Source organism: Orcinus orca, chromosome 11, assembly GCF_937001465.1.
Source record: "Orcinus orca chromosome 11, mOrcOrc1.1, whole genome shotgun sequence".
NCBI lineage: Eukaryota > Metazoa > Chordata > Mammalia > Artiodactyla > Delphinidae > Orcinus > Orcinus orca.
The window spans coordinates 95,678,152-95,700,076 of NC_064569.1; the positions used below are offsets into that span (position 1 = coordinate 95,678,152).

The window sequence follows — 21,925 nt, forward strand, 5'->3', positions numbered from 1 at the left end:
AGGGCGGCCACAGGCACTGCTCTGCAACTGCTCCTCTCCCTGGAGCACTGCCCACTGGCACTACTCATACCTCCACGGCCCTGTGTCCATGTGAGCAGACAGGCCAGGGCAGGAGGCAGGCTCCACGGAGATTCCTTCATCAGGATGACTTTGGCGTTGGGTGGGTGCTACAAAACGATGTCCTGGTCCCGGCAAAAATTCCTGGCAGAAATGAGTGAAGGGACAGAAGGACTCCGGCAAAGCCATTCTGTTGAGTAAATGATGGGGTGCTTGCCCTGGTGCCAGGATCTCACATCACAAGCAGACACCCACTGGGTGTTTGTTCCTGGTGTGGCCAAGGTCGGAAAGTGACAGCTGGCCCGAGGCTTCCTGCTGTACTGCTGGTGGGGGAGTAACAACAGCAGGTCACCAGCCCTCACCCCCTTGGGCCAGCAAAATCCACAGCATCCACTTTCCTGATGGAGCTGGTCAGCTGAGTCCAGGCCGCCCCACCTTCCACACGCTGGTGGGAAGAGGGTTTTTCCCTTAAAGGTCAGACTCTGATCAGCAACTGGCAGCTGCCCCAGGCCAGCCTCTTGCTGTTACTTTATGGAGCCACCAAGCTCAGCTGGCCCAGAGCATAGCCTGAGGCAGCCTGGATCTCTCAGACCCCAAGTCCTGCCATTAAGTCATCTCCAGAAGTGATCCGGGGTGAGGAACTGTCCCAGCTGTGGCAACTCGGTAACCTTAGAACACTGAGACAATGGTGGCTCTCCCAACTGACGTGGCCATCATTTATTAAATATCTTTGTTGTCACTGACAGGCAGAAGTCCATGTGGACGGTGGGACTTAGTGGAGTAGGTCTGGGAGGAGGAGGGGAGGGGACAGCCTGGAAGGGCACAGGCTGCTCCTCGGCATCCTGTCGTCTTCAGGACCCGCCGCACCACCTTCCCGAGGGCTGGGCAGGGTCCAGTGTCAAAGCCCCAGTGCTAGCTGCTAGTCCACCAGGAGAGAAGGCCCAGGCCCGGCTCACTGATGGATCCCTGCCAGGGGGAGAGAGAGAACAGGCATGTTTCATCTACCTTTAGAGCTGGAGCCAACCTGGACAGGAGGCAATGGGGGCCCGCCCTTTTAGGCGCCCAGCACAGGCCAAAGGGATGGTGGGGCACACCCCAGCCAGGAGGCTCTGGGGACATGCCGAAGCTGCAGCAGTACTCCCCGCTGGTCCAGACTCCCCTCTCCTGCTCCAGCCTCTCCTGAGGCATGTAAGGAAAGTGCTGGTTTACCGAGGGTACAGCCTCTCACCCCTCACCCCCAGGCCTGGCCCACACAGGCACCAGCAGACCAGTCCTGGGCCTGGCTTCTGACCCACTCGTGGTCTAGTTCTGCCAGAAAGGCCTAGTAACCTTGAGCCCCAGCTTCCAAACACACGCAGAGGGGAAGCCTTGGGCCACCCACAATCCTGACAAAGACAGGTGCCCTAAAAGTGAACTACGGGGCCCACGTTATACCAGAAAACCCTACCAGCAGACCCCTGAAATCCCACTTTTGTCATGTGTCGCTCACTGTCTGGCTTCATGAGGATAAAAGACAAAAGGGACCCAAGTCAGATCTGGCCGGTTGCAGCTTCCCTGCCACCTCAGGCCGTGTGGGTTTGTAGTGGGAGCAGCCCACCCCTCCCTTGGTTTCTTCCTCTCTCAGCCCCTTGACCCACAGTCTTGTTGTCCAGTTGGTGTCATCCCTCTTGTGGGCAGGGGCCTGACTCCCCTGCCCTCCCCAGCAGCCATGGCAGCTTTACGACCTCACTGCAAGAATTACTGCTGCCCTGGGCTTCCCTGGAGGCGCAGTGGTTAAGAATCCACCTGCCAATGCAGGGAACACGGGTTCGAGCCCTAATCTGGGAAGATCCCACATGCCACAGAGCAACTAAGCCCGTGAGCCACAACTACTGAGCCTGTGCTCTAGAACCCATGAGCCACAACTACTGAAGCCCGCGTGCCTAGAGCCCGTGCTCCACAACAGGAGAAGCCACCGCACCACAACCAAGAGTAGCCCCCGCTCCCTGCAACTAGAGAAAGCCCACGCACAGCAACAAAGACCCGACGCAGCCAAAAAATAAATTTATAAGGAAAAAACAAAGAATTACCGCTGCCCTGGCCTGCAGAAATGGGGCTCCCCAGGGAGAAGGGACTGCCCAAGACCCCACAACAGGGACCTGCACCCTGACCTGCTGGGGCCTCCCGCCCCGCGGTTCCCCACAGTCTTATGAGGACAGCTCACCACAAGCGTGTACGGAGCCTCCTTCTTTGGCAGCTCCTCGCTGGAAGAGGTGGCATCGGCTGAGCTGGGCCCAGTGGGGGACGTGTCCACAAAGCTCTCGTCCACCACCCGGAAGCGGATCTCCTCTCCGGTGTCCATGTATAGGTCGTGCGCTCCTTCCTCCGTCTCGTACTCCCACACCCACACTTGCTCTGCCTCATCGCTGGGTGGGGCGCAGGGTCAAGGCAACAACCAGGCCACGGGGGAGCCAGAGTGTTGGGGATGCTTTGGGAAGTCACAGGAAAAGCAGGCCCAGCGCTGTGTGCGAGAGGCAAGGTCGGGCCGGGCCCAGTGAGTGGCTGGATTTCCTGGGCACCAGGATCCAGACTGGGAACACGGACCCCGGGCAGGCACCACGGGACACCAGCGCAGGAAGGAGCTCCAGAGCACAGCGCGAGCTCTGCCTCAACATGGAATGACCACAGCCCCTCGGTGCCTGAGGTCTTACTCTGCCCGTGTGTCCTCTCAGAGGCCAACTGCCAAGTTCAAACCTCAGCTCCACCACCCACCGGGGCCAGGCCCAAGCTCTCGGTGCCTCAGGGTCCCCCTCTGTAAAACACAGATTACAGTAAGGCCTGCCCTCCAGGGCTGCGGTGGGGAGGTAATAAAACAGCACACGTGGAAAGTGCTTTCCACAGGACCCCTCGGTCGGCCCGAGCGCTCACTGACGCTGGCCAGTGTTCTCCACATAGTGCAATTCCACATCCCTCTCCATGCCTCAGGACACTTGACAGCAGGCAGCCCAAGGACCTGCCCAGTTTCCAAGAGGACACGGCAGGATGGAAGGTCACCAGGCTGAGGGACAGGCCAGCCTGGGCCAGGTTTTCTGACAAGTTCCAGAGCCACACACAGCCCCTGCCCTGCACACATGCGCGCGTGCGCGCGCACACGCACGCACGCACCCCGGCTCCCTACTGCCGGCTCTGCTGGATGGCCCCCCTCCAATCAGCAGAGCTCACACCGAAGAGACATGCTGCCCTCTAATGGCAGCCCCGCAGATGGGTCCTGCCCCTCCTCTGCGCCAGGTCCCATGCTGGGCATTGCGGGTACAGTCGGGACAAGATGGGGTCCCTCCTGGTGAGCGGTCTCGGTGAGCACCCACAGAAACAGCAACCCCAGTGCAGCAGGCAAGGGCCGGGACAGGGACAATGGGGGAGCCAGCAACGGGAATCTTCAACCAGCCTAGGACCCGCAGAGCCAAGCCCTCAAATGTTAGCTGAGGGGGGGAGGTGGGCCAGTCAGGCGGGCCTCTAGAGGGAGGTGACCTTTGAGATGACTCCTGAAGGGACAACCTAAGCGCACTGAGCTGGAACCAGGCCTGACAGTCCAGATGGAGGCGCAGGTGTGCAGACACCACGGTCAGTGTGAGAAGCACAGGCAGGTCAGTGCTTCCAGAGCAAAATGCAAGCTGGAGGGGTGGGCAGAGGCCAGCAGCATCAGGTCACAGGACCCAAGGCCACCTCGAAGAGTGAGGACCTTCCTTTGGAGAGGCCCGAGTTCCTCCATGACCCACTCTAACCCTGGGAGGATACAACTTGGCCGGCTGCTGCAGTGACTCTGGAGGGATGAGAATGTCATCGAAGAACCCTAGAGAGACTGGAAGACACGCAGGTGACAGCATGAGACGGGGCTCAGAATGGACAAGCAAGCCCTTACCCTGTGCTGCCCATGGAACCCTGGGCCCCGTCCCCACCCCAGAGCCCCACGCCTCTGCCACAGCCTGAGCAGCCACCCAAACCCGAGGTGGACACTGCACGACAGGGACCAGCGGATGCCAAGGGCCCCGAGTCACCTCTGCCAGCTCCAGTGCCTGCCCTAAGGTCCTGACTCACAGCCTTGCAGTGACGGCCCCCAGCTGGCCTAGGTCCGCACAGTTAGAGCACAGGGGGCTGAGCATCCCCCTTGCGCACAAGCTGCTCAGACAGCTCGGGAAGGTTCTCTTTCCCTATGTGACCCCTCCCCTGACCATGCGGCCCAGCACAGAAGCTAAAGGGAGGCAGGCCAGCCCCGCCATCTGCCCCCAGCGTGCTCCCGGGTCTCATGTGAGGACTCAGGGCCAACATTACCGTGCACTCCCTCCGGGCTGCAGCCTTTGATATTTCCAATCAGAATCTCGTCCAGGAACGGATGGAACACCACATAGCGAAAGTGAACTGGAAATGAAAGCGTGTCGGTGATGAGCAGGCCATGAGGAAAGGCTGCTCCAGCTGGGGTGGCCTGTGCTTTCCAGTGTCCACTCTCACTCACTGGCATGCTGACCCCGTGGCGGCACCAAGAAGCCACACAGCAGTCCACGCCAGGCGCCCGTGGGCCTAGACCTGTTAGCTAAGCCGGAGGGACCCTCGGCCCCATCCCCGGCAAGGCCACAACTTGGCCCCCGTGTGAGAGGCCGGCAGCACTGGCCCTGGAACTGAGGCTCAGTTCCCAAATCCATCAGTCACAGCTGAGCTCAGATTCTGGGCCAGCAATGACTCCAAAGTCAATTCCAGCCTTCCTCCAGGCTCTCTCCTTTATTTATTTATTTATTTTTAAAATTACCGGGCTGCTGTTCTTTTTTTTCTTTTTTTAAAAAATTTATTTATTTTTATTTTTGGCTGCGCTGGGTTCTCGTTGCTGCTCGCGGGCTTTCTCCAGTTGCGTGAGCAGGGGCTACTCTTCATTGCGGTGCGCAGGCTTCTCATTGTGGTGGCTTCTCTTGTTGTGGAGCACGGGCTCTAGGTGTGCAGGCTTCAGTAGTTGTGGCACGTGGGTTCAGTAGTTGTGGCTCACGGGCTCTAGAGCACAGGCTCAGTAGTTGTGGCGCACGGGCTTGGTTGCTCCGCGGCATGTGGGATCTTCCCGGACCAGGGCTCGAACCATGTCCCCTGCGTTGGCAGGTGGATTCATAACCACTCTGCCACCAGGGAAGCCCAGGCTCTCTCCTTTAAATTCTAACAAGGGCAGAAGCAACTGGCAAAGAGAACCAGGTTTGGAAACAAGTTCCCCCATCTCCTGCTGATTGGCAAAGTTTGCCCCAGGCATAGCTCTGACCTGGAACAGGATGCTAAAAATGCTCTGGAATTTGGGGTGGGGGAAGAGCCAATAAACCAGCAAAAATGCCTCTGTGGGTTCTCAAGTCCTGTCCTATGTGGTCCCTACTCACCTGACCCCAAGAAAAGTATCAGGTAAGGTCTGTGCCCACATCACAGACTCTGACTCCACAGCCTGGCAGAAGCCGTCACTCCATCACTGCTGCCCCTTGCTGAGCGCCTGCCCCCTGCCCTGCACACACGCGTGCACGCACACACACGGGGTGTCCACCGAGCCCCAAAGGTGGTGTCTAGGGCCTGAATTCCGCCAGGGCTAGTAAATAACCATAAGGCTGCCCCCTGGCAGTCGCCCAGTGCCCATCACGATCCACCTGTGTCAGATGTCATGCTTCCCCAGTGTGACCATGCGCAAGTGGCTCAGAGAGGCTGAGTTACCCACTCACAGTCACACAGCTGTTCTGCCAAGGGGAAACTCCAAGTCTTTCTGAACCATGAGACAGGAACACTGGGTTGAATCTCCCTTCCTCAGAAAGGGTTTAATCCCCAAACACAGGCTTCTGCTACCAGTGCCCTCAGCTGCCTGGCCTGGCAGCCTCACCCCAAGGACAGCAGGGTCCACCTGGCCCCCAGCTCCCCACCAGGCTGCTTCCCCATGGCTCCACCAGGCAGGAAAGTGTGGGAAAAGGAGAGGAGGCAGCTGGTGCCCCTCCCTCCCTGGGAGGAGACAAACACAAGCCCTCTGAGCCTTCTTAAGATGGGAGAGCCGCATGCTGACCTCGGAGAGGGTACATGAGGGCAGATGTCACTTACGCACAGTATGGAAAAATCCTGTCCCCTGTATGACCCAATGTCAGTTCATTTTAATAAATCCCCACGGAGCCTCTGCCAGGTCTGTGCCAGGCCCGATTTGGGCACTGGGCTTGCAGGGGCAGGATGACACAGGATCCTGTGCCCAGGGAGCTCAAGGCTGGAACAATTACCTCCAGAAGCAAATGGTGAGCCACCCAGTCTGACAACAGATCAATGTATAAACAAAATGTGACATATCCATACAATGGGAGATTATTCAGCCTCAAAAAGGAATAAAGTACCGACACATGCAACAACATGGAAGAACCTCGAGGACATTATGCTACATGAAATAAGCCAATCACAAAAGGCCACGTATTTTACGATTCTATTCATATGAAACGTCCAAAATAGGCAAATCCAGAGACAGAAAGTCGATTAATGGTTGTCAGGGGCTGGCAGAGCGGGGAGTAACTGCTAATGAGTACGGTGTTTCTTCTGGGGGTGATGAAAATGTTCTGGAATTAGCCAGTGGTGATAGTCACACAGCCTGGTGAATATACTAAAAGCCACTGTACCGTATGCTTTAAAAGGGTGAATTTCATGGTATGTGAATTATATCTCAATTAAAAAACAAAAAGGAAGGAACTTCCCTGGCGGTCCAGTGGTTAAGACTCCACGCTTCCACTGCAGGGAGCACACGTTCGCTCTCTGGCCGGGGAACTAAGATCCCACATGCCACACGGCCAAAAAAAATAATAAATAAAATAAAATAGGAGGCCACAGACCAGCTGGAGGGCCAGCTGGGATGGTGCTATGTTGCGGGCCACCTCCCAAGACCCCCATCTGAAGTTCTAGGGATGTTTAGCCTGCAGGTGGGAAGACTGGAAAGTCAAAAAGGATGGGTCTGAAGGACCAGTAAGAAGAGGAAGACCCATTCTTAGTTGTAGGCTCGAGCAAACTTTGTTCCAGGATACGTAGGGCTGCCTCAGGATATGATGAGTTTCAACAAAGGACAAATACCATGATTCCACTCACATGAGGTACCTGGAGTAGTCGAATTCATAGAGACAGAAAGTAGAATGGTGGTGGACAAGGGCTGGGGGGCAGGGGCTGGGGAACTGTTGTTTAGTGGAGACAGAGATTCAGTTTCAGAAGACAATAAAGGGACTTTCCTGGTGGTGCACTGGTTAGGAATCGCCTGCCAATGCGGGGGACACGGGTTCAATCCCTGATCCGGGAGGATCCCACATGCCGCAGAGCAACTAAGCCCGTGAGCCACAACTGCTGAACCTGCGCTCTAGAGCCCGTGAGCCACAACTACTGAGCCTGTGTGCTGCAGCTACTGAGCCCGTGCTGTAGAGCCCACGTGCCACAACTACTGAAGCCCGCACGCCTAGAGCCCATGATCCACAACAAGAGAAGCCACTGCAATGAAAAGCCCACGCACTGCAACAAAGAGCAGCCCCTGCTCGCTGCAACTAGAGAAAGCCTGCACACAGCAACAAAGACCCAACGCAGCCAAAAATAAATAAATTAAAAATAAATAAATAAAATTAAATTAAAAAAATAATAAGTTTAAAAAAAAAGAAGACAATAAAGTTCTGGAGATGGATGGTGGTGATGGCCACACAACAATGTAAATGCACTGAATACCACCGAACTATACACTAAAAATGGTAAATTTTATGTTATATGTGTTTTATCACAACTTAAAAAACAAGGGAAAAGAGCAAAGCAAACGGTGGGCACAAAGACAGGCTGCTCCAGAGCCCAGAGCGGGGCCCCAGTTCAGCCAGAGGCAGGGGAAGGAGGCGGGTCCAGCCGGCTGGGCAGGCATGGAGAACACAGGGCTGGTGCCAAGGAAAGGTACCCTAAGTGACAAGGGATAAGGCTGGCCAGTCGGGGCCAGTGTCACCAGTCACAAAGGCTAACATGTCGTGAGCACCTACTATGCGCCAGGCACCGGACCAAAGGCCTCCCGTGGTTTTTCTCGTTTATTCCTCGCAAGGGCTGTGTGAGGCGGGTACCATTATCATTACACCGTTTTTCCAGGAGTGAGTCCCAGAGAGACAGGTAAAGTAATCTGGCCTGAGTAGGAGGAGAAACAGAAAGAAGCAGAAGGCAACTGGCAAATGAATAATCCTCTAAGCGAAGGCAGAGGCCCGGTGCGGAGCCCCGCTCAGCACACCCTTGGCCACAGCCCTGGCGAGGCAGTGGCGGGAGGGGGGCCTGGGCTTGTGCTCAGCCTCAAAGCCTGGCCACCGATCCCCACCACAGACCAAAGACTCACCCTGCGCGATGCTCGACGGGCCCTGAGGAGCCTTGTAGCCACGAGTGTTAAGCCCATTTTACACATGAGGAGAGTGTGGCTGAGGAAGGTAGTCACATGCCTGAGGTCCCCACGAAGGGGGGCCTGAGCCACAGTTCAACTCCAGGTCTGTGTGACAGGCCTAACCCTGGGCTCTACTCCTGTACCTCATTCCCAAGAACGCAGGGGACCCAGGGTGAAGCAGGGTGGATAAGAAAACCAGCAGTGAAGTCCTACACCAAGCAGCAGACACACCCAAATGAACGGACAGAATTTCCTCATATTTAACTTTCTTCTCTGAGTTTTTTTTCTTTTTTTTTAATTAATTAATTAATTAATTTTTGGCTGCGTTGGGTCTTTGTTGCTGCACGCAGGCTTTCTCTAGTTGTAGTGAGCGGGGACTACTCTTTTTTTTTTTTTTTTTCCGGTACCCGGGCCTGTCACTGCTGTGGCCTCTCCCGCTGCAGAGCTCAGGCTCCGGACGCGCAGGCTTAGCAGCCATGGCTCACGGGCCCAGCCACTCTGTGGCATGTGGGATCTTCCCAGACCGGGGCACGAACCCGTGTCCCCTGCATTGGCAGGTGGACTCTCAACCACTGCTCCACCAGGGAAGCCCGGGGCTACTCTTCGTTGTGGTGCACGGGCCTCTCATTGCGGAGCACGGGCTCTAGGCGCGCGAGCCTCAGTAGTTGTGGCACGTGGGCTCAGCAGTAGTTGTGGGTCACAGGCTCTAGAGCACAGGCTCAGTAGCTGGGGCTCACGGGCTTAGTTGCTCTGCGGCATGTGGGATCCTCCCGGACCAGGGATCGAACCCGTGTCACCCGCATTGGCAGGCGGATTCCTAACCAGTGCACCACCAGGGAAGTCCCTTTGAGTTTTTCTTGAAGTTCTGGCCCCCTGACCACTTGTCTCCTGGACAGCAAGGCCCCTGTCCCACGACAGAGACTGGGCTCAGAGCCCTCGTGGCCTTGTGTCCACATCACCGACTGGTCTTTCTGCTAACGAAACCGTCCTGGTCCCCACACGCAGCTCTCCACAGAGTTCAACGGCATCCGTGAGAACTAATTAAGTCTCTGGATTCCTGCACACACACCAGGCAGCCTCACGGCACATTCTGGAATGCTCGGACATCTCTGTGCTGAGGCTGACACCCGCCCCCCGCCCCCAGTACAGGCCAAGGCAGGGCTCCTGAAATGCGGCCTCGTGTGAGAATCCCTGCAGGCCCCTCCCCAGAGATTCTGACTCAGAGGGTCTGGGGCAGGCAGACGAGCGCCCAGCGGAAGGCGAGAGGCATGCCTGCACCCCGACTAGCCCCGGACCACCTCAATGGCACCCTTGCCCTCTGCTTCTGATCTGGTTTGTCCAGGCAGGGGAGAGAACACCCCGCTTCCTCCCTGAGCCCTCTCCTCAAGGTGACCCGCCCTCTACTCCTCCCTCCCATCCGGGGTGCACATCCCTTGCCAATGTGACCGCAGCCCCTCCCATCCAGAGGAAGCCCTTCTCCATCCTTAGACTCTGGCCTCGGCCATGTGACCTGCTCTGGCCAATGGGATATAAGCAGAGGCCTGAAAAGCATCTGTGCTTTGGTGCCCAGTCTACCTACTGAAAGAGGACACCACACCGAGCAGAGACGTGAAACCCAGCCGAAGCCCCCCATCCAACCAGTCTGTCAACCACCAGACACATGAGACCACCCTATACCATCCAGCCCTAGCCAAGCCAGCCCAGAGGACCACCACCGAGCTGACCCACAGAATCGGAGAAACAATTCAAATCGATGAGCCATCAAGCACTCGCTCTGTGCCAAGGTCCTGTCCTGAGAGCTTTGTACATATTAACTTAGTAATTCTCACAACCATAACGTCTACTGTTAAAAAATAAAGTCTGTTAACTGCATTTTACTGAAGAGGAAACACAGGCACAGAGAAGTTACATGTTCCGCTCAGGACACACAGCAAGTAAGTAGCAGAGTTGGGCTTTAAACCTAGAGGCCACACTTTTAACCATTATGTCTTGGTGTCCCTCAAAGTCTCCCAACCCCAACCAGCCATCTCCCCAAGAGGGGCAGCTGTGCTCCCCTCCGCTCTCCCCACTTTTAAGCTAGCAATGCCTACTCCAATTGTCTTCCACTATCTGTCCACCCACCCTACCTGAGCAGCCTGAGAGCCAGGCAGAGCAGGGCTCATATAACACACAAGACCAAAGGGGACACAGACACAGAGCCACAATCTCAGAGCTGGAGAAGCCTTGAGAATCACCTTGTCTACCTCCCCTTCTTATAGATAGGAAACTGAGGCCCAGAAAGGGGAAGATTCTGCCTATGATCACCCAGTAAATTCCTGGCAGAGTCAGGACTAGGCCCCAGGTCTCCCAACACCCTGACCAGGACTCCCCCTACAGAAAACTGAGCCCCAAGAAGCCCAGTGCCCAGAAGGAGGGCACCCACCTTTGGTGTGTGATGCACCGTCCCCCGGGAACACATAGGCGTCCTCCAGCTTGGTGATGTCAAACAGGCAGATGCAGAGTCCCACGTTGTACACGACCTGTGGGCATCCGTGTACACAGCCCGTGACCTCGAGGCCCAGCTCCCTGCGCAGTCTCTCCTGAGATCCACCCCCCACCTCAACCCCGCGCTCTGCAGGTATGATTATCCCCGTTTACAGCTGGAAATGCATTGGGGCACTGCCTGAGGTAAGGAACTCGGGGAGGATGCTGAACTCTGGAAAGAACAAGGTCTTTGGTGACATGACGGATGCAGGTTACAACGCCAGCTCCACCATTCCCTGTGTGACCAAGGTCACTTCTCTGAGCCTCAGTTTACCCATCTGCAAAAATGGACATACCAGGCTGTTGGGTTGTTAAATCAAGAGAACAGCTGCGAAGTACCTAGCTCAGTAGCCAGCTCACCTGCTAGAAATAACAATCACCAATCAAGGATCATTATCATTACTAATAAGGATCAGTGGTGGGGAACCCCTGGTTAAACCTACACTTTCCAAGGCCCCAGTTCCATACTAGAGCTCACAGTTTAAAGTGTCAGACCACAGCTAATCGCTGTTCTGCTCACAAAGTCTCGGACACACAGACGGGGCCACAGGGACTGAGGCTGGCAGAGTGACACATGGGAGGCCCTGAAACTGGGCAGAGAACAGGCAGAGGACATCCCATGACCCATCTCCACTCCAGGATGCTGCAAAGGACTAGCTGCTTGGTGTCTGTTTATCTGACACCAGCGTCATCACCTCCCAGTTAGAGACCTTGCAGGACTGTTCAAGGATTAGCAGGAAGCTCAGAGAACTCAGAGTCCTGGCCAGACCTCAGGGCAATGAGGCAGTCGGCTGGCTTTGGAAGCACAAGATGTGTGCCCTTGGCTGGACCTTGGACCTCTTCTGTGTGGCCTCCTCTCAAATGACTCAATAATTCAAATACAGAAATACTTGTCTGGGAATTCCCTGGCAGTCCAGCTCTTTCACTGCTGAGGGCCCCGGTTCGATCCCTGGTCAGGGAACTAAAATCCTGCAACCCTCGCAGCGTGGCCAAAAAAAAAAGAAATATTTGTCTGAACAGGTCAGAGAAGGACCTGCACTACAGAAGGACTATATACCCTTCTTGTAACTTTCACACCTTTTTTCTTTGTCCCTTAGAGGTCCCTTCTCCTTTTACCTCACAAAGTAATCAGACACCATCCACTAAGGACTCCATGAGTTCTCTCCACCAACAACAAATCCCTAGGTCTGTACACTCCACCTTCTGTGATTTCAGGCTCTATGGAAGGGACCTGCCTCCTGCCTACAGCCAGCCAATCTTCCTCTGGCTCTCTCCTCAGCCTACTACCTCCTGCTGAAGACCATTATTCGATGAAGTCCTGCAGGCCCTGTATGACCTGGCTCCCACCACTTTCCAGCCTCTCCTCGCTCTGTGTGCTCAGGCCACACCAGCCCCTCCATGCCATGATAGATGCGATACTCCCTCCTGCCACAGGGCCTTTGCACATCCTGTTTCTGCTTCCTGCACAGCTCTACTCTCTGCCCAGAACCTCCCCACCACAAAAAAAACAAATCCCCTATGTTAGTTCTTCCTCACCACCAGATCTCAGCTCAAGCACCACCTCCCTAGCAAACCCTCTTGTCTCCCTCATTGTAGGTGAAGTTCCTTCATTCCACAGGCTTGTGAACACCTGTTCTCGTAACATTTACCTCAACTTCTCATCACACACTCAGCTGTGGGAGTCTCTCACCCATATCAGCTCTCCCCACCACACTACAGAGCAGAAGCTTGTCTTATTCGTTTAATAAACAATTATGGAACATCTACTCTGTGCCAGACTCTGGCTAAATATGGGGGATACCATGGGGAAGAAGACAACAGTCACTTGCCCTCATGGAGGGGGAAAGAGAAAAACAGTAACCAAGTAAACAAATAAGAAAAGAGTGGTGAGTGCTAAGAAGGAAAGAGTGATATGGCACAGAATAACTGCAGAGGCAGGGCTGCTTCAGAAAAGGCCATGGGAAGGCCTCTGAGGACCCAGCACTAAGGCATGCTAGCCTGGCACATAAAAGGTGCACAAACATTTTTTTGCAGGAATGAATGGATAAACCTCCTTATAGCTAAACTACCATCCATCTTCACAGAAACAATGCATGGTTGGGCAGCAATTACTATTTCCATTTTACAAATGGAAACTGAGACCCAGAGTGAGTAAAGGACTCGCCCTAGATTGCAAAGTAATTTGGAAGTGGGGACGCTAGCAATTCCCAGTTACAAGGCCTTTTTCAAACCCAGTTTTTCTTTTGATTCCTGCCAGCATCCTAGTGGGTTAAGGATTACCCCCATCCCATGCACAGGCTTAGAAACCGAATTCTGAGACTTTAAGCTAGTTGCCCAACTCCAAGGCTTGGCATGGCCAGGCCGGCAGCGGGTGGGTAAGCAGTGCTGGGCCCTCCCGTGCCAAGGCCTGCCCGCGACCCCGTGGACCCAGTACCTTGTTGGCCAACTTCTTGTTCAACTCCTCGGCAATGGAGTCGTTGAGCTTCCTCTCAAACTGCCACGGGGGGATCCGCACGGTGTCTACCATCTCCACCAGGACGAACATCCCGGCCTGCGCGGGGGGCTCTGGGAACGAGTGGGTCAGTCACGCACCGGGGCCTGGGGCTGTGGGGATCCCCGAGCCCGCTCCGTCCCGTTCCAACAGCTGTGACCAGCCCCCAGGCCAGAAATGGGGCTGCACCGTAGGGGTGTCCCGTGCGGGGCGTGCTCCGCTACTACAAAGAGAGGAAAATGAGGCTCAGCCGCAGGGTCTCGGGCTCGAGCGGGAGGGGTGCGCGGCCAGCCACACACGGCCCTCGCCAAGCGCCACCGCCACGCACCGCGAACCCACACGCAGCCAGCGGCGGCAAGACTTTAGGCGAGACTCCGAATCCGGTAGCTTCCGGAGGACCGACCAATAAGAATCCTCGGCCCGCCCCCCGACGCGGGGCGGAGCTGTCTACCGGCTTGTGCGCGGGGCGGGACGGGGGGAGGGGCCTGGGTGGGGTGGGGTGGGGCCTTGCCTGCCGCAGGCGCAGCTGTCAACCCTCCGACAACGCTCTCAGGTTGCTAGGCGACCTCGGTGCAATCCAGTCATCTCTCGCCCAGCCGGTAACTACTCTCCTTGCTGGCCTCGGGCCGTCCTCTAAGCTGCAGCCAGAGTGATCCTTTCAGAACGCAAACACAGTATGCTTAGACCCTACAGTACTCTGGAAACGGAGAGAATTGACTGGCGGGACCTTTCTCGGATGATAGAAATGTTCTGTATCTTTTAGCGGCTGGTTACAGAGATGTATATAATTGTATATATTTGTATATAATTGTCAAAACCCATCCAGCTCAACACTTAAGATCTTTGCATTTAATTGTAGGCAGATTACATCTCAACTGAAAAGTGATAATATACTGGGACAAACAAAACAAAACAAAAACCTCAGTGACGGGACTTTCCCGGTGGCGCAGTGGTTAAGAATCCACCTGCCAATGCAGGGCACACGGGTTCGAGCCCTGGTCCACATGCTGTGGAGCAACTAAGCCCATGTGCCACAGCTACTGAGCCCGCGTGTCACAACTACTGAAGCCCGCGCTCCTAGAGCCCGTGCTCCGCAACAAGAGAAGCCACCGCAATGAGAAGTCCACGCACTGCAAGGGAGAGTAGCCCCTGCTCTCCGCAACTAGAGAAAGCCCACACGCAGCAGCGAAGACCCAATGCAGCCATAAATAAATAAATAAATTTTTAAAAAGTATTTAGGAGATCATTATTTCTTCCTCTCAAATATCTCTCAAATTTTCCTTCTTCGTTCCATTCCCACAGCTATCACCACTATAATCACTGCCCTGAGAGCCTTTTCATTGCTGCCCTGGAGCTTAGCCACCACACATCCCAGCTCCTGCCCTCAAGTCCTTCCTGCAACTGACCTCCCACATGGTCACAAAAGCCTTCCCTTCATGAATATCTTTTGTCCACGCAGAAATTCTGGACTAAACCCAGCCTTCCTCTCCAGCCTCACCTCCCTTCTGTCCTCCTGGCACTGGGAGTTTCCAGCCCGAAGGATGGAGCAAGCCCTTTTATATAGCCCAACCTTGAACACTTCTTTACCTGAAAAACTCCTACTCATCCATTGGAACCCAAATGTAATACCTTTTCTCATTCATTCATCCAACACACTATTTTACAGCTGTTAAAGATCCAGTGGGGAAGAAGAACTGGTTCCCAGGCCCAGCTTCAGCTCAGAGGGGGTGCAGGGAGGAGAGGGAGGACGGGGCCAGAGGATTTGATGCTCTCTCAGGGATCCAAAAATTTATAGGGAAGATGAAAACTGGTGAGACTGGAGACCTAGGCAGGGTCCAGATCACAAGGGCCTTATTATTATACTATCCATTAATTTTAATCCTCACGACAGCTGTATAAGGTAGGAGCTATTACCATTGTTATCTAATTTATTTCATTATCATTTATCTCTTCTCATTTTGCCTCACCAAAAGCAAGGAGGGGTTAAGTGGGTCGTTCTAGGTCACACAGCTAATAAGTGGCAGAGCTGGGATTCAGGCTCCAGAGCCCATGATCATCCTAACCACTGGGCTATACTGCCACAACATTAGCCCAAGGGCAGCACCTTCTAGGTCAGAACGGGGAAATGACATAGTGACACATCAGCTGGAGGGACAGTGGATGGGAAGGGGCTGGTGTGGAGACAAGAACACCAGGGAGGAAATTACTGGGTGACCCCTGAAAGAGAAGACCCAAGCAAGCTGGTAGCCATGGAGAGCAAAGTTGGACCGAGTCCAGAGGTCTTCAGGGGGTGCTCTCAGAGATAGGGTGGAGGACCTGTGGACGGAAGTGGGAGGAGCCAACGCCTAAGGCCTTTCACTGAGATGGGAAACTGGAGGAGGGCCAGGCTCAGGGGATGAGGCCAGAATTGCAGAGTTCCCAGGCTTTTTTATAGTATTCAGCTCATAGGATTGCAACAGTGATTTGTTGGCACGATTGCTTTCCTCATTAGTTAAAACAAGGACCAGGCTTCTTTATTAATTCTCTGCGTCCTTCCACAGAAGCTTTGAGGTAGCTTACAAAAACACACAAAGACTTAGTCTGCAAGCTCCTCGACAGCAGAGGACTTCTCTGTCCTGTCCCTCTGCATCCTCAGGGCCTAGCCCTGTGCCTGGCACAAGGTCAGCGCTTGTAAATATGTGCAATTTGAATGAACAAAGGGTTAGCAAAATAATTGCTAAGAGTGTAGGAGTGAAGGAGAAATAGGGTTGGAAACTAATCCAGGAGGATGAGGAGAGAGCAGTGGTGGTTAAGGGCATGGAGTTCCCACGCTGCAGCGCACTAGCTAGCAACCGTGGTGGAGCCGGTGAACCTCTCAGCACCTCCTTGCCTCTCTGTAAAATGGAGATAATGATAGAACCCATCTCAAATGATTGTCCATCAGTGGAAGACTGGATGAAAAAATATACACGGTGTACCATAGAGGGAAATAATGCAAAGCCATAGAAAGGATGCAAATGCTCTCTGTGTCTTGAGATAGAATGATATTCAGAATATATTGTTAAAAAATGCAAGGCACAGAGCGGTCTATATGGGATGTTACTATTCATATAAAAAGAAAAATAATACTGTGTGTGTGTGCGCACGCGCGTGCATGAGTGTGTGCTCTGGGACTAATTACGCTGGCTGTCTCCAGGGCAAGGAACTGAATGCCTGAGGGGTGTGGGAGAGTGACAGAGGTAGGAAGGAGAATTTTTTTTTCAAATGCCCTTCAGAATCTTTGATGTTTGGGATCATAGGAACATATTACCTATTCAAATTAAAAACTGAATAAAAATCAAATTTTAAAAAGCAATTAAGATTTTTTTCACTTCTTAAAAAAAAACCCTCTCGGCCCCCTTTCCCTCCAGCTACTGCCCCATTTTCTGCTCCCTTTAACCAGCAAAACCCCTTGAAGGAGTCATCTGCATTTGCTGTTTCCAAATCCTCTCTTCTTGTCCTCTCTTCAACCTGCTCCCGTCAGGTTTTTGGCCCTACCTCTCAACCCAAGCTGCTTTTTCAAGGTCAACAATGGCCTCCACTTCGGCAAATCCAGTGGTAATTCTCAGTCCTCAAGGGCAGCGTTTATCCCAGCTGATCACTCCCTCCTCCTTCACACACCTGGATCCTCTTCCCACCTCCCAGGTTCCTCTACCCACCTCTAAACTGGCGGGCTCCCCTGCACAGTCTACAAACCTACCTGCTCAGGTGCCCATTTGGCAACTCAAGCTTAACCTGGGCCAAAATGGCGCTCCTGGTCATCTCTACCCCACAAACCTGCTGCTATCCTATCCGACTTTCCATCTTCAAAAAGGACTTTGTCCTTGGGCTTCCCTGGTGGCACAGTGGTTAAGAATACGCCTGCCAATACAGGGGACACAGGTTCGAGCCCTGTTCGGGGAAGATCCCACATGTCGCGGAGCAACTAAGCCCGTGCACTACAAACACTGAGCCTGTGCTCTAGAGCCCGTGTGCCACAACTACTGAGCCTGCATGCCACAACTACTGAGCCCACGCACCTAGAGCCCGTGCTCCGCAACAAGAGAAGCCACTGCAACGAGAAGCCTGCACACCGCAACGAAGAGTAGCCCCTGCTCGCCGCAACTAGAGAAAGCTCGCACGCAGCAACAAAGACCCAACTCAGCCAAAAGTAAATAAATAAATTTATTTTAAAAAAATAATAAATATGTTAAAAAAAATGCTCTCCATGGAGGCAGAGGCATAGCTGAGGACCACCGGGAACGGTGATTCTAGAAGGGACCTAAACAAAGCATCCCAGGACCTTGCTCTCTGTTCTGGTTTGAGCCAAAAGCAAAGTACAGAAAGTCAATAGATATTTGTTAGGGCTGCTGTGCATGAGGGCTAGTGCTACAGTGAGGGGGACCAACAGTAAATGGGGAAACAGATACAGATCACCTCAGGCACTGCTGCTGAGAAAGGGCACATGCATAATGTGATAGCAAGTGAGTGAGAACTGCTCCTCTGGCCAAGGCGGTCAGGGACAGCCTGGCTCAGAAGGTGAGAGCGGAGGTGAGCACTAAGGGTTGAGAAGGCTGGAGGCCCAAGGTCCAGGAGCGCACATCTGTGGACAGATGGCTGATAGAGGCCTGGCTCACGGCCCATCCCAGACCTAGGTCAGCTGGTCAGCCTGGCTGTTCCAGCCCCAGGTCCTCAGGGAAGGGTGCAAGGGAGGCCGGCTGTGGGCCAGGGACCCCCTCACCCCATCACAGAGAGCTTCTCCTAGTGACTTGAGAGGATCCAAGCAGCTACAGCAGAAGGAGACCCTCACCCACCAACCTAAGGGTAGGCTCCAGGTTAGGGGCAAGGCCAGGAGAGCCTTTCATACCCCCGTCCTCCCGCCTGCCCTGACCATTACCCTGGATGAGGCTGCGAGGCTGCCAGCGACACTGTCTCATCTCAGATGAGGAGCGGGCCTCTTGCCAGGTCCCCCAAACCTTACACAATGTGGCCTCTGCTCCAGCCACACTGCTGACCTGAAGTTCCTTGAACATGCGGAGTCCTTTCCTGCCTCTGGGAGTTCTCCCTTGCTGTTCTCTCTTTGGGAAACACCTTTCCCTGCTTTTTTTTTTTTTTTTTTTTTTGCTATACGCGGGCCTCTCACTGTTGTGGCCTCTCCCGTTGTGGAGCACAGGCTCCGGATGCGCAGGCTCAGCGACCACGGCTCACGGGCCCAGCCACTCCGCGGCATGTGGGATCCTCCCGGACCGGGGCACAAACCCGTGTCCCCTGCATCGGCAGGCGGACTCTCAACCACTGCGCCACCAGGGAAACCCTCTTCCCTGCTTTTTGACAAGGCTGGCTCCTTCTCACGCCTTGGGCTCAGCTTACCGGGCCCCTTCTCAGCCCTCTGTCTCAGCAGGTAGACTTGGCCCTATTAGTCTCCTTCGTCTCACCCTGCTTGTTTGTTGTCTTCATAATTTGTGACTATACATTTATTTGCTTGTGCACTTTGTGCTAAGTCTCTTCCTAGATGAAACAGGAGCTTTGTAAACTCAAGGCATATACCTGTCTCATTCATTGCAGTCTTCCAGCCTGGACCATCTGACACATAGTAAGTAGTCAGTAAATATTTGTCGAATGTATGAGTGAATGAACAAATGACGTGGTCAGAACTGCAGGAAAAGATCTTCTCTGGCAGAAGGACAGTAGTTGAATTAGAGAAGATGACTGGGGCATAGCCAGAGAGGAGGGAAGGACCACTCTGCTTTACTGGGTAAAATCGTTAGTAGAGGCTGGAGATGAGTCTCACAGTGGAGGAGAAGGGCATCCAGGGAACTGAAGACATTGCAAAGGCAGTGTGGCGTGGTGTAGCAGAAAGAACAAGAATGTAATGAAGTCAGAATTCCTGTGTTTTAATTCCAGCTCTATCACCAGCTGTGTGGTGCTGGATAAGTTTCTTATCCTCTCTGTGCCTAAGTTTCAGCATCTGTCAACCGGCACCAACACCTTAGGAGTGTATGTACCTTAAAGGGTTATGTGGATTCAAGGCCACATAAGCCCAGAACTGACCCCCACTTGTGGGCTGACAGTCAACAACAAAACGGGGATTATAATTTGATTGGAATCAATAAGACTAAGAGGCTGCCCTGCCTTGACTCACCTCTACAGTCTCTCCAAGGCGACGGAGGCTTTCGAGGAGATGAGATTTTGAATGCTTGGTTTCCACAGAAATAGCCTCCAGGGCGGAGCCCCTGGTTTTCAGCAGATGATTTCTTTGTAGCTCAGCTGCTGGTGGGTAGGTGGGTGGTGCCACGGGCTGCTCTTTTCCTGAATGAACAGCTGTGCCCTCTCGTCTTTGTCGAGAATAATCATAACACTACTTCAAACCTCAGCCCAGCCTCCTTCATTCATGGCTCCCTGGCGGCCTGGCAGTCACAGCACATGTTTGCCAGCTGGCGGGGCGGGGAGGGCCGCAGACACTGGAGGCTGGATGTGAAGGGACAGGTCAGGCCCTTGGCCCTTGCCTTGGCCTTGTCCCCAGCGGACCAAGCCGCAGCCTCCTCAGAACTGGCCTTTGAGGCCCTGCCTCCCATCCTCCAGGCTCATACCCTACCTCTCACTTCCCTCACCCCTTCCAGCCACATCAGCCTCCTTCCCAGTCCTCTGTCACGCCAAAGCTCACTCCCACCTGAGGGCCTTCTAACACACCATCCCCTCTTCCCACAATTCTCCCTAGATCGTGGCAAGGCCAGATACTTCTTGTCACTTGGGGCCCAGCTTAAACATCGTCACCTCAGAGAGGTCCTCCCTGGCCACTCCCCTCTGCTGGCTCGTAACGCCCAGCCACCAACAGCTCAAGGCCGAAACTCTACCAACTCAGGAGCCACGGGAGAAGAGCCTGCGGGGCATTCCAGCCCAAGGCCTGACTCTGGTTCTGATTGGCCCGGCCTGGGCCAGGGGTCCTGTGGACCAAGACAGGGGAGAGAGGAGTCCCCAGGTGAAAGCAGGGAGGCATTTCCCCCCAGAAGGGACAGTGGGTGGTGGGCAGGGAAAATCACAGGTGTCCACCCTGGCCCCAGCCCTTCTCCAGAAAAACAAGTGGGTGAGTGTGGAAATCACGGGTCTAGAGCCTGGGGCCCAGGCCCATCTGTGCAACCTGTTTCCTCACCCAGGTAAACCTCACAGAGTTGTTATAAGAAACAGGTGGGATGATGCCTGGGAGGGCACTTTGGAAACTATTATTATCTTTAGAAGAGATGGAGGCAGAGAGGATGAAGAGGAATTAAAGGGGGGATGGGGTCCTCTGCGCAGGGTCCTCAGACTGGGTGGAATAGAATCAGAACTCCGGGCCTCAGGTAACAACAGCTGACGTGTATCACCATCTCTCTTGCAGAATCAGAAACCTGATTGTTCTGGGACGTTCTGGAAGGGCATGGATAAGCGGTCACATTGGTTCAAATACACCTGTAACCAGATAAGGAATGCAGGCAAGTCACTCCTCCTACCTGAGCCACTCTTTCCTCACCAGCAAAATCCAGATGATGTTAATACAATGCTGGATTGTCCTGAGCTTTAAATGAGGGCAAAGCAGGTTGCCTGACAGGTGGGGTGCCCTCAATGCCTCTTACTAGCTATTTTTATTAGGTATTTATATCTTTCTTAATTGTCTCCTTTAAAACTCCCCACTCCTTTTTTTTTTAATAAGGCTTCTTTTGAAAATGCCATGCTGCGTCAGCAGTACTAAAGATACGTGAGGGACAGACTTCGTTCTTTCCAGGCCGAGTCTGAGGAGAAGGGACGGGAAGAGGGAAGAGGAACCAGTGTGTAGGGGCCTCCTGCAGCCAGGCCTGGGCTTGTACATGGGCTGTGCTGGAGCCTCCGACAGCCGCCTCAGAAAGGGCCTCCTTCCTTACTTTACAGAGCGTGTGGAGGACCAGAGTCGTAAGAGACTTGCCCAAGGTCACCCAGCTTGGAAGCTTGTGTGTGTGTGTGTGTGTGTGTGTGTGTGTGTGTGTGTGTGTGTGTGTGTGTGTGTCTGAAGCAAACGTTCACTCCTCTTCAGTTCAATTCACTAGAAATAGCTCAAGGGCCTGCCGTGGGTCAGACAGAGGAAGAGATGGGTTCCTGCGACCTACCCACGTGGGTTCACTCACGAGGATCTCAGAGCCAAGTGAGGGACAGACCAGTGGAGGGCAGGAGACACAAGAGGGTACAGAGGGGAGAGGAAGGTCTGAGAGTCCCTGGGACCCTGCTGTGGCCTCCATTCTCCCAGACTCACCCCCAACCCCGCGGCCCACCCCCCCCCCCCCCACACACTCACCGCCCCACTTGCTCCCGCACTGCCAGGAATGCAGGCTGTCCCCAGCTCTTCCTCCTCTGCATTCCTCAGCCACGGCTCCCACCTGGCAGGGCAAATTATACCCTGGCCTGCCAATAAAAGCCACTTTCCAGAAAAAGAAGCTTTAGGGCCCTGAGAGATG

General features: G+C 54.2%; 1 protein-coding gene across 1 annotated transcript; it reads right to left on the bottom strand.

Moving 5' to 3' along the window:
• Positions 1-752: 752 nt before the first annotated feature.
• POLR3H (RNA polymerase III subunit H) lies at positions 753-21,913 on the bottom strand. The gene is made up of 9 exons (XM_004279531.4): positions 21,766-21,913; positions 19,606-19,931; positions 13,978-14,121; positions 13,410-13,540; positions 10,875-10,971; positions 4,366-4,452; positions 3,832-3,895; positions 2,261-2,462; positions 753-1,023 (listed from the first exon to the last, which is right to left on the bottom strand). The coding sequence occupies exons 4-9, from the start codon at positions 13,518-13,520 to the stop codon at positions 970-972; spliced, it is 615 nt and encodes a 204-aa protein (XP_004279579.1). The 5' UTR covers positions 13,521-13,540; positions 13,978-14,121; positions 19,606-19,931; positions 21,766-21,913; the 3' UTR covers positions 753-969.
• Between the last annotated feature and the right edge of the window lie 12 nt (positions 21,914-21,925).

Excerpts from the sequence above, each read along its gene's own strand:
- POLR3H (XM_004279531.4), bottom strand. The coding sequence starts at position 13,520 with ATGTTCGTCCTGGTGGAGATGGTAGACACCGTGCGGATCCCCCCGTGG. Across the intron at positions 10,972-13,409 it reads ACAAGAAGTTGGCCAACAAG|GTCGTGTACAACGTGGGACT; the intron begins GTACTGGGTCCA and ends GGATGCCCACAG. Across the intron at positions 4,453-10,874 it reads CGGTGCATCACACACCAAAG|TTCACTTTCGCTATGTGGTG; the intron begins GTGGGTGCCCTC and ends TTTCATTTCCAG.